General features: G+C 45.0%; 1 protein-coding gene across 1 annotated transcript in view; it reads right to left on the bottom strand.

The window, feature by feature from the left end:
- ABCF3 (ATP binding cassette subfamily F member 3) overlaps window positions 1-12,438 on the bottom strand; it is a 981,204-nt gene that overhangs the window by 690,737 nt on the left and 278,029 nt on the right. The window contains exon 10 of the mRNA XM_069618825.1: window positions 7,991-8,047. Coding sequence (XP_069474926.1) covers window positions 7,991-8,047 — 57 coding nt within the window. The remainder of the gene's footprint in view (window positions 1-7,990; window positions 8,048-12,438) is intronic.

Consider the following 12,438-nt stretch of genomic DNA (forward strand, 5'->3'; position numbering starts at 1 on the left):
GGGAGGGGGGGTCTCTTGGCCCAATCCTCCCATACAGAATACAGAAGTGTTGAATTTTTTCCAATGGAAAACGTTTAATCAATATACCAAGGGTTCCCAGCCTGACGGTCGGGGAATATTCTAAGCATGTGAATCCATGAAAGATCCAATGCTGGAGAAATAAATAAATCACAAAACGCTAAAACGCTTCAATCATAGCTAAGCATTAGATAAGCGGAAATTTCCCAGTCGTTTGAGGAGTTGAAAAGTGACATAGCAACTTGAAGGCTGAAGATATTGAATTTGGAGAACGAGCTGGCCCTGGAACACGATCAGAGAATGTCAAAGGAACCCATGAAGAGTAAACTGCTGGGAGTGGACATCGGTTCCGCCAAAAGGTAACAAGAAAAGGTCTGAGTGACAGAATGGCTGAAAAGGGGGGCGACACGGAGAGGCCAGCCGTGAACCCCATAATGGGTCCTCGTGAGGACAAAGCTGACGAGGGGTCGGAGGGCCTGGTGAGGAGACCCGCTTGGTGGTGCAGGGAGGATTGAGGTGTTGAGGAGAGACTTCACATCTTGGATTTGTTCTTATGGGTCTTAGTGTACCCACAAAGTTTACCACAGGATTATTTCAAAGGCTCAACTCCCATGGCCTGTTGCTTGGGGGTATCGGTAAGATGGTTGAGCCTACTCGGAGGCAGTTGGGAGAGGATTACAAGGGGGTGGGGGGTTGGAGAGAGGGTATGGACATCTGGTTCAAAGGGGTATATTAATTCTGGTGGGATATGGATATCAAGACAACATTCAAACTAATCACTCTTGCCAGCCAGGGGGCTAAACTCCCCTGTTAAAAGGAAGAAAGTGGAGCAATTTTTGGGAAGGGAATCTGGATTGGGTGGCATTACAGGAGAAGCATATCCAAAAGAGAGATAAGCACATGCTTAAAATCCCAGGATACCGGCATATATTTCAGGACAACGCCCAGGGAAAGAAGGTAGGGGGCTTGTTGCCATCCAGGAGTTTCCGGAAGGGAACAGGGGGGCCTTTGCACAAAGGGAGGAGCCAGAATGCCGCAAATTAGGTGACATGGTGGAGGGCCAGGGCATTGGGACTTTCCTACAATGCAAACAATTCGAGCTGGGGTAAGGGGAGATATTTTGGTCCTTGCAGTTGAGACACTGGCTTCGGAATATGAACGCTGCGACTAGGGAGCTCACCCCATTCTAAAGGTATGTGACGAGTAACTCCAGGGAGTGACACATGATAGCAACACTCTACAAAATATTGTCTGACTGCCCGACATCACCAGATTGACCGATATGAAACAGTGGGAGGCCACCCTGGGACACGCAATAGAAGGGGATCAGTGGACCCGGTTATGGGGCATATACCCAAACTTACCAGGGCGCTACAGACCAGGGAATTGTGGATCAAAGTAATGGTGCAGTGGCACCTTACCTCTGAAAAGTTACACAAATGCTAGCTGGCAGTACCTAATAAATGTTGGAGGGGGTGCAGTGGCACTGGGACCTGGGAACACATTTGGTGGAAGTGCAGGAGTATACAGCCCTTTTGGGATTCTGAGAGTGCTATGGCGGGGGTCTCAGGGAATTTGGGGCGGTTATGCTGGGGTTGGGAAAAGCCCTGGAGAACTTACCGTCCAAGGCACAGAGGAAAGATTACATGATTCTTAGCATGTTAGCCTTGCTATGGGTGGCACATAAATGGAAAAGCAAAGCTGTCCCCACAGAACGGGAATGGATGGGCAAGGTATGGATTTTTGTTGCCTTGGAGTAGGTGATCCATTCAATTCAGGGAGAGCAGCAAAGATTCAAGGTGGACTGGGACTTCGTTATATCATTTCTTCTGCATGGCTCTTGGGTAGCCTTGTGCCCACAGAGACCATGGGTGTTGGGTTTGGTTTGAAGTCATTATGGAGCATGACTCGGAAGACCCGAACAAATGTCTGCTTGTTCACTCTTGTTGCTGTTTTGGGAGTGGGGGTGCACGAGGACATGGGCTGGCGGCGGCAATGTTTCTATAACTGTTGGAAATGCCAATAAATATGCGTTTAAAATAAAAGAAAAACACATTGTGTCCCCAATGGAAAACATTGTGTCCCCAACTGATTCCGGAACACCTACATTGGTGTTTGGAAGAGTCGAAGTCAGGGGTATAAGTCAACAAACCTGTTTCTGTACAAGCGCGCGCCACCATGGGGTGGACGCACTGTGACCTGACCTGACCTTTGGGGGTGGAACCCGGCATAAGGATCCTTCCCTAGGCCTACTCTAGTGTGCTCAATTGAGTGGAGTGCCCATCTGTACTTTACTAAATACTTATCTAACTTTTGAATGCTTTTGAAGCACCACCACTGGCCACTGCTGTCTTTTGAAAGCGTACAGGAACTCAAGTTTGGGCACAAGGGCCCATATCATCTTACGGATGGACTTGATAAGATAGAGGGCATTTGTCCAGTGGGATTTTTAAAGAGTTCTGCCTATTTTTCTTTGCATCCGCCTGCACACCTGTATTGCAGTGATAATTAATATGCAATTTTATTCTCCCAACGACAAATGTGTATACATGTTTCATAAGTGTTTGTGTGACAATACTTACCTATGAAATTTAAAGCTTAGTGTGCAACTAAAGGCCTAATAAATTACTGTATTTTTGTATACTTACTCTCTAGCCCAAACTACTGGTTTTGCTCTGTCTGGATTCATTGTAGCCCTAGACTACGCTCATACTTTTCCTGAGACTAAGGGTTGGCGGCTCAGCGACCTTACGTTGATTGGGTTTTGTCTAAGCTCAGTGTCTTCCACCTTTACCCCTGCAAGCGAACCGCCCCGGTAAAGGCACCCATGGGTGCTCATTTTACCAAAATGGCCCCCGGCTTGTTTTTTTGCCATTTTAATGTTCCTTGTCCTTTCTTGTTCCTTCCCCCAACAGCCAGGGCAGGAAATTCCTTTGAGTGATTTTTATCTTTGGCAGGAGCCCTGTGGACTCCCTGCCCCGGCTCCAGAGTGTTGTTGAAGGCAGAAAGCGAGGGAGGAATCCAAAACTCTGCAGCCCTTTGTCTTCCAGCCTGAGTGCAAGATTCCAGTTCAAACTGGGAGGCTGGGTGTCCGGAAAGGATTTCCCACCACCCAAGTTTGAATGTTGCTAGGCTGTTTGATTGGCTGAGTTCCTGCATGAAAGTCCGAACCTGGAAGCTGAAGATGTAGTCGACCACTGGAAGCAAAACCGCAGAGGAAGATGAATTTGTGTCAAACTATTTTGAGCAATCGGAGAGTCTGCTGTGTAACCAGAGCCTGCTGTAGCCCTTCCTTACAACCGGCCTGGGGACTCCGAAAAGGATGACCCCGGACCAGAGCCTGGTGAGGCCCCCTAGACTCAAGAAGACCTGCATTTTGAGCCATCCCATGCAGTGCTGCGACCTTGCGGGGCTGCAATACCGCAATACCCTGGGACCTCAAGCCATTGCGCAGTGCACTGTCTTCAGAATCTCGCTGAAACGTCGTGGGCATCCTGCTGGAACTCCAGATGCACGATTCTCCAGTCCGAAAAGTCACCTCACCAGAGTGCTGGCACATGCAAACGACGAGAATCCGACAAGCGATATTCTGTCTTCTTCTGTGCTCCTGAAAAAGCTGCCAAATCCACAGAGCTGCATCCAGCAGTGAGGTAATCCTTGTCTAGAGCCTTCCCCATGATCCTTGCTGCAAAAGTCCTTTCAGTGCCCGTTCTGTCTTCTTGATAAAGTAATTCAACAACCATGTTTTGGGCTGCAGATCCTGAATTCTTCCTGCTGCAAAATCATCTTCTGTGCTGGGGTACTCTGCTGGCTTGGGTCTTTACTTTCCTTAAGTCTCTTGGGATTCCCATGTAGTTTTGGGGCGTTTTCTGTGATTGGGCGTCCTCTCATCCAGTGCACCCAGACCCCTAATGGAATCCTCCTATGGCGTCTTCTGTGAATCCCCTGGACCCTCAACTATCTCTGAAGTAAAGTACTTACTTGTTCTAACAGTGTTCCTTAGGGACTCTTGACTTTTGCTACTTAGAATATATCCTGACCTACCTGTTGGACACTAGAGCCCCCCCCCCACCCTCCTGCTGCCACTGAGAAAAGTTGGCTGGTAACTAACTGAGTGAACAGTTACAAAAGATGTTACTTACCATAGAAATGTTCTACCATTCTGGAAAGTATATATATAAGGTCGTTTTACTTAACGTAGAAATGTTTTTTTGCCATTCTGAAAAGTATATGTAACATCTTTCTTTCCTTAGAAACGGTTTTGCCATTCTAACAGAAAGTAGATGTAAGTGTATATTACTCACCTGTGATTTGGTTGTGCCTCTTCCCAAAAGTAATGCTGTTGGTTTCACTTCACTATTCCTCTTAGGATAAACGTAATAGTGTCCCCAACTGGGTCTTGCTTCCCCCGACGTGCTGTTAGCCTGTCCAGAATAGGTCTACCTGGGGTTTTACCTACCTAGAATAAGCATGAGTCATTCATAAAGAGTAACATTGGGTTTTGCTTTCCCTGGTCGGTTTTAGACAGACACAAAAAGCGTCTTAGATTTACACCTGCCTTTAAGTGGCTGATAGATCCTGTAAAGAGTGTATAGGTTTTACTTACCTTGAGCATAACTGTTATCCTAAAAGAAGTTAGAGTTATTGCTTCCGTTAGTCTGTGAAGTGAAAAGCAACTGTGATTGAATATTACACCCAAGGTCCAACTCCCCCAGAATAACTTATCCTGAATCAGAGTTATAGGTGTTGTAGTGTTCCACTATTCACAGAAAGTATACTGTCCAGTTGGGTTATTAAGTGATTTCTTGCTGAGCGTCACAGTACAACTGCTAGAGTCTACTACCCTTATATTACTAAAAGTAATCTACAAAGTAACTGTTGGTTTGACTTTCCTCGAACTCCTGTTAGGCGTTCCAAATTAGGTTATATGCTTTAGTCTGTGTACCTTCAAGCATAGTGTTGTGTTTTTTTAGAATGTCTATAATGTGTTTGTTTGATCTGTGATAGCATTATTTCCCCCAAGATTAATCTTGACCTACTTGCATTTAAATAAACCATTTATTTAAAACAATACATAGTGTTTGTGTTTCTTTGGACCAATTTCAGTCCTCCCTCCTAAGATAAGCCTGGCTGCTCTGTCTACGCTACCCTGAACTCGGGTGGTACAGCCTTATACTAAGAGTGGAGTCTTGTAATGCCTCTGTTTAATGATTTTACTCCTTAGTTGGACTTCCGAAAAAAAAACTGTCCTAAAAGAAAGAACCTAGATTCAAGCACTGCGATAGACTGAGCTAAATTCTGCATCCAAAAGTGACCTCTGTACCCACAATCAGAGTGAGCACAGAAGACTGTCCCCAACAAAATCTAGATCATCAGCAGCGATTTCTGGAAAAATCGCAGTCGTGGGGGCTGTGGGATCCCTTTAAGAAGAACGCAATGTTATTCCAGGTAGGTAAACCTTATTGGTGAGCTTTTACACTCATTCAGTTAAGAATACTAAAACAGTAGCAACACCTATTACTTTTTACAAGGGGGACACCATTCGAAGTTAGTAAAGAGACGTATATACTTTTTAGAGGGACAGACGCAACTCAAAGGTAAGCATAAACTTAATGACACTTTGTAACTTCTTTCACAGAGATACAGTTACCACACTAATTCTTTCAGCAAGTACTTTTACACTTGTGATACTTTTAAAGACAGAAGACTTTTCTTATCCAGTCCTTCCCTAGTGTATTGCATGAGTTTGCTGAGAGGCAGAGGAGGGACCCTAGCGGTCTAGGTGCCGGCTGTAGGCAGGCTGAGATAGGGTTCAGATGCAGGAAAATCAAAGTTCCATAGGAGATCTTCTTACACAAGCAAGTATTCACTTTCATAGTTAAAGTGTTCAGGGACTTCTGAGAAGGATCCCTATATGTGTTCCCGCATTAGGCCTGGACAAGTGGGATGGGCAAACTCCCAACCACACATATCACCCACTCAGCCTCACAAGATGCACACCAGACTTAGGGTAAGTATTACCCAAGCCCACACAGTACCTTAGGAGAAATGAAGAGCTTCCAAGTGGATGCCATCAGGATGCAGTCCCTGGATTCTTGGTCTGGAGACGAAAGAACTGGCCACTGGATGGGAACTTGCAGCAGCCAGAAGGTTTCTTCATGGCTCTGTGGAGTTGGCCCCTTTTTTTACAGCAGCCAGTTGAAGAACAAATATCGCTGGTTGGATTCTCTTCACTCTCTCATTCCTGCACTCTGGTAAGGGGACTTCAGGGATTCGAATCAGGTCTCTGGAGATCCAGGAGGATGACACCAAAGTTCCGTAAGGATTCCGACTTCAGAAAACCATGCACCACACAATGGCTCGAGGTGCCAGGGTATTGGTGGTTTGCAGCCCAGCAAGGTCGTAGCACGTTGTGGGATGGCTCGAAATGCAGGTCTTCGAGACTATTGGATTTCACCAGGCTCTGAGTAGGAGTCATCGAATTCGGGAGCCCCAAGTCGATAGGGAAGGGTTGCATCAGCTCTGGTTAAACAGCCGGCTCTCTGGTCGCTGGAAATCGCTGCAAAAGTCTTTTGTTCATCTTCCTCTTCGTATTGAGCTCCAGTGGTCGACTTGTCAGCAGCTTCCAGGTTCAGAGTATTTATCAGGAACTACGGCAATCTCTTTCTGCACTTTACAGAAAGGGGCGGTCTGGCTGTCCAATCATGACAGTCGCGCCCCCCCCCCCCCCCCCCCCCCACTGACAGTTGGTTCCTTTCAGATAAGGTGAAAGACAAAAGGTTGCAGAGTTCTTGACTCCTCCCTTGCTTCCTGCCTTCTCAGACACTCTGGAGCCTGGGCGGGGAATACAAAGGACTCCCACCAAATACAAAACTTCCACTGATGTTGTTCCTTCCTAGAATGGCAGGGGAAGACTTCAGAAACAACAAGGATACTTAAAAATAGAAAAAGAAGGAACCCACAATTATAGCAGAATGGTGGCCTTTCTGTGTATTATCGAGGTGGATGTAACCGCCTGCAAGGGGAAACCACGGCCACCAGCCATTCAAGTAAATGCTTCAGGTAACTAAACAAGGGGATACAGGTTATCCCCCCAGCATGCCAAATAAGGTGTTGTGTGCTGGCTCACTATATAAAATGTAAAGGGGAATACAAATCCTTCTTTACCCCTTGGAAATAATATTAAAGAGAAATGAGCAGGGAAGGCCAAATGAACAACCCAGCCTAAGACCAAAAGTTATATAACTCCAATCATACACTATGGAGAGGCATAAAAAGTTCACCCATAAAAAGAGTAAAAGACATTATTAAATGGAACCGAAAAAAGGGATGTAGTGGCAGAGGGACTTTAGCAGAAGTCCCTCTGACCACCAAAGTAAATAAATAAAGATAATAGAGGGAAAAACACACAAAAAGAGTAGATATCCCATAAATTGAGACTGCAGAACTCCAAAAACGGAATTCTGCCCAAACACCAGGTTTGAGAAAGTCCAAAGTATGCAGATAGTAACTGTGGCACTCAAGGTGTAACAGCCCTAAACAATAGGTACGGGTTAAGCCAACAGCGAGAAATACTCTACTAACAATGAACAAGTGCTAGAACAGCTTACCCTATGGGCTGTAATCCTTCATTAGGATTTCAATAACATTTTAGCTCTCTGTGGTATACTACCCCAAAAGGCATGCAAGGCTGAAGTGCCAGGTAAACCTCCACTGAGGAAGAGTACCAAGACCAACACCAAGCATGTGTTTCAGGCGCACTGGGTGTCTGAATCAGTGATAAGCAGCTGTGTCTCTAGACACAGAGCATGGGGTGCATTGTCTGGATTTCCCTCCTTATTTAAGGTGATGGCCCAAGTTACTTAGAATTAGCGAACAATGAAAAACACTACCTAGAACAAATAGCCAAAATAGCTTTTTCTAATGGTCGGTGAACCAACATATCAACTAAACATGAGTGCTCTATACTTACTTGGCAAACAGAGCTCTAGCCAGTGCAAGCCTCATTCGCCAGCCACCAGAGAATTCTCTGTAAAAAGAAAAAAACGAAATCAGTGGCAACTAACAAAACAAATACTTTTTAGCAGGCAGACGTGACTTGACTTTCCGTTACACTGAAGGTGGAAGGCAAGAAGCACTGGAAAGGAGAAGAGAGAACAGAGGAAGGATACTGTGTACAGATGAGCACATAGAAAGATGAGGAAGGAAGAAGTGCAGAAGACTAGAGTTGGTACTACAGCACAGCCAAAACTACTCATGAAGCCTGACTGGTTGTCTGGCATATCCTTGCACTAGCAATTCTCCCAAACATCACCAAAGTCGCTCCGATTATGGTAGCAGTATTAGTCCATGCCAACAACTGCAAACGCAGTATTATGGGTCGTAAGCAGGACCCTGCCCTTAAGCAAGAGGACCCTCCACTGGTTTCTGCCGAAGTCTAGGACAGCAATTCAGACACCAAGGATTGTACACACGTATCATAGTATGAATGTTGCCAGCCAGTACTGTAGATAAGATTTTGAAGCGGATGTCTTTTACCCCCCCCCTTTTTTTTTTTTTTAAAGTTGGGAGTAAAATGATTCAGTGAGTGTAATTTTTTTTTTAAAGTAATAATTCACAAACGCAGTCTTTTTTAAGCAAATAAAAATGTAAACTGACAAAAGGTTTTGTAACAAATATTTCTTTGCATCTAGTTATTTGTGCACATTAGATCAGGCAACAATAGTTTCTTTCTGTGGAACTAGATGTACTACTGGCTCAAAAGTATCCATGGAGCTGTGCGGGTGAACACAGGAGGACAAGGTCGTGTGTTTTTTTGTTGGGAGTATTTTTACACCCTACTTTCCTTTGAGAGTATTTGTCTATTTTCTGGGAATAAAGGATTCTGTTACTTTTGGTCAAATTGATTTCTAAACTCTGGCCTGATGGACAGAGTTTAGGAGGCCACCCTAGTCAGAGTGAACCGGGAAAACTATGGGGTTTAAGCCAAACCAATCAAGGTAGCATTGAGAGTGGTCTAGGCTTCATCTCGGGAAAATTGAGTGGGGTCAGGCGTCCACACAATGAATCAATCAAGGATTACACTTAAACAGGTAAGTATACACATTTTTATTGTAGGCCAAAAAAACTATGAAAAATGTATCAAACAGGTGACATTATCACTTAATACATCAAATATTAAACATATATACACAGTCACATTTAGCCGAGGCAAAATATACAATCACTGCATCCCCCGAACCGCCCCACAATACCTGAAAAGGAAGGCAAATACAATTACAACAACAGTCCAAAAGTTCAAAGTTCTCAAATAGTTTTATGAGTTGGGAAAAAGAGAGGGACATGGCCCTAAGGATGTGAAGATTAGTCGAGAAGATGGTTAATGTTAAAAGACAATTGTACCGCGCACTATCACCACCGGGGTGGTCCCCTGGCACTCTGGAGGCTCTGAAAAAGGGAAGGCGAGTTAGTGGGAGGAAGCTGGAAAAGTGCAAGAAAGCAGTGATGTGCTGCTGGCGGCCTCAGCCCGGTGGGTCCATTGGCTGGGCCGGGGGTGTTTGCGGCCGGTAGTTGTCGTGTACTGTTGTGCAAGTCTATGTGTGTTTTTTGTTTTGTTGTTGCAATGTAGTGAAGTTTGTGCGGTTTGTTGTGCTGTAGGTTTGTGGTTCCGTTTGGTTTGAGAGGTATATGCAGAGCGGGAAATTGTTAGTGGATTGGTTAGTTGGCATTTCTGTCTTGAAGTGAGGCACTGGGTTTGCGTGATCTGTCCATGCGGGGTGTGGGAGCATTTCTGTGCCTCTGTCCTGATCTGGGCTTGTCTGGTATTCAAAGTCCCATTCACATCTGGCCTCCACTTCCATCAACTTCCTTCATAACCTTACCTGTCTTCCTTTCCCACTCATATGGCCAGTGTACCTGCAAAATGTCCACAACTCAGTTGTGGTGATTGCTAACATTTAGATAATTCTATAACATTGTAGTACCTGGTAGTATCTATGGGTTGAGTGAGGATGTTGGCTGGGATTGTTCATTTTGTCTTTATGGGTGTCGATTTTGTCTTTATGGGTGTCACTTATATTCTATTTGACTTCGGGTCATCTGTCTAGGTGTTGTGGGGGTTTCTTAGTCGGAGTAGTGCTGTGTCTGTTATACCTATGTCTTCTAGTCTTTTGGTTAGGGTGTCATGGCTAACTGCGTCGAAGGCTGCGGAGAGGTCGAGCAGAATAAGAGCGGAGGTTGTGTTTGAGTCTGCGTTAGCTTTTAGGTTGTCTCAGATGGATACAAGTGCTGTTTCCGTTCCTCTTGCGGGTCTGAAACAGACTTGAGCTTGGTCTAGCAGGTGGTGTTTGTCTAAGTGTTCTTGGGTTAGTTTGTAGATGTAGGTTTCCAGGAGTGTTGCCGGGTAGGGAATGTTTGAAATCGGCCTGTAGTTGGAGAGGTCTTCTACATCTTGTTTTTCAGAAGCGGTTTGATATATGCTGATTTGAAGCTCTGTGGTACAGTTCCTGTTGCTAGTGATAGATGTAGAAGGTTTCTGTAATATTCTGCTGGCGTTCCTTGTGCGAGGATTGATTGTAAATGTCCGGGGGACAGGGATCCATGGGTGATCCTGCTTTCTTGTTGTGTTTTACCAGCAAGGCGAATGCCTCTGCTGATATTTCAGGGTAGTTTTGTAGTGTGCTTTTTCATGGTGCTTAATAGTGGGGTGAACCATTTTGCCATTGCATTTCTTTTAATGGGGTAAATGGTTTTTCTGGGGCGATCATGTCAATTGTATCTGCAATCCATATGTGTAGTAGCTACGCTTTCCTGTCTATCTCAGTTAGCTCTAGTTCTGTAGTTGAGGGTTTGGTTAACTCCAGTGGTGGTTGTGAGTTTAGGAGGTTGGATGCAGACTTGAGTTGGCAGAGTGATAACGAATGGGATGATGAGATGGTCGCTCCACAGTATTTGTATACGCAGTGTCGTAGTGATGAGTTTTTCCTTGGCGAAAATTGCGTTGAGGGTGTGTCCTGCCGAGCGTGTTGCCCCTTTGACTAGTTGTCGTAGTTTCATGGTAGTTAGTTGTTCAATCAGTGAGTTTTGGGAGTTGGCGTGAATGTCTTCAAACCAGATGTTGAAGTCCCCCAGGATGATTAGATATTCGTGGTTGATGGCTATGTTGGTGATGGCTTCTATGAAGTTGTCGACGAAGGTTGCATCATATGTCGGTGGTCTGTACACCAAGATGAATGTGATGTTGGTTTTTGGGCTCGCTGTTAGGTGTAGTACCATGGTTTCGCAGTTGAGGATGTTGAGCAGTTTGTCTGTTTTTATTTTCAGGTGTCCTTTGAATGCTATTGCGATACCTCCTCCTTTTTTGTTTTTCCTGTTTATTTGAAGGCATTTGAAGTTGGTTGGAAGGCAGCTTTGGAGTGTGATTCTGTAGTTGTCGTCAAGCCATGTTTCTGTGATGAACAGGAAGTCAATGTCGTCATCAAGTAGGTTGAAGATTTCTGTTGAGTGTTTTCACATTGATCTTGCGTTTATTAGATTGCAGTGGAGTTTGGCTGTCGTTTGGTTTGGACTTTCTTGTTGAGGTTGTCTTCTGATCGGTGTTGAGGTTTCCTTCCTGGTCGATCTCTTGTTGAGGTGTAGGTTCCGAGGTGTCAGTGTTGTTGAAGAGTTATTCTAGGTTCTGTCTTGGGTTTTTGTTTTCATCAGGTTAGTCTTCAAGGAGTTGTGGTTGTCGATTGGCAGTTCCTCTTGTTTTGGTGATATAAGGTGTTATCACATTGATCGTGTATTTGTTGTTTCTAGTGTTGTTCATCCTCCTGCGTGCTTGTGTTAGGTTGTTTGATGTTGCTGCTTCTAGCGTTGGGTTGCTCTGGTGACCAATTGTCAGTGAGGTATGGAGTTAAGTAGAGGGATTTGTCTCTTCTCCAAGATTTGGTTCGATTTTTCCGTCTGTGGGGGTGGTTCTGTAGTTGTGGTTCTTTGTTGCTGTTCTGGAGTGTTTGTTCTTTCTTTTCTTTTTCTTTTCCTCGGAATGGGTCGTTTGCGCAGCATTACAGAATTGAGAGTTGTTTTGTCTTTGTTTGCGGACCTTTAGTTGGTTTGCTTTGGTCGGGTTGTCTTGTGGTGTAGTACTGGGTGTGGAGGGTTGTCTGCTACCACTTTGGGCTCTGTTTGTAGGTGGTATTTCCGGCTGATGTTGTCGACTCGTTTAGTCGCTGTTTTGAGAGGGCTAAGGGAGGTGGTTAAGGGTTATATAGTTTGGTGTTATCGGTGGTTCTCCTTAGAGTCCGTCTCCCTGAACACGGTTCACTGCGGTGAGCTAGCTATGTGGGTTTCAGAAGGATATCTACTAGTTAAAAGAGTGACTTTGAGGGGCGAAGCTAGGATTTACGCCTTATGAGGCGTGAGCCCCTAATCAGAGTG

Source organism: Ambystoma mexicanum, chromosome 10 (genome assembly GCF_040938575.1).
Source record: "Ambystoma mexicanum isolate Mex_15411 chromosome 10, UKY_AmexF1_1, whole genome shotgun sequence".
NCBI classification, from domain to species: domain Eukaryota; kingdom Metazoa; phylum Chordata; class Amphibia; order Caudata; family Ambystomatidae; genus Ambystoma; species Ambystoma mexicanum.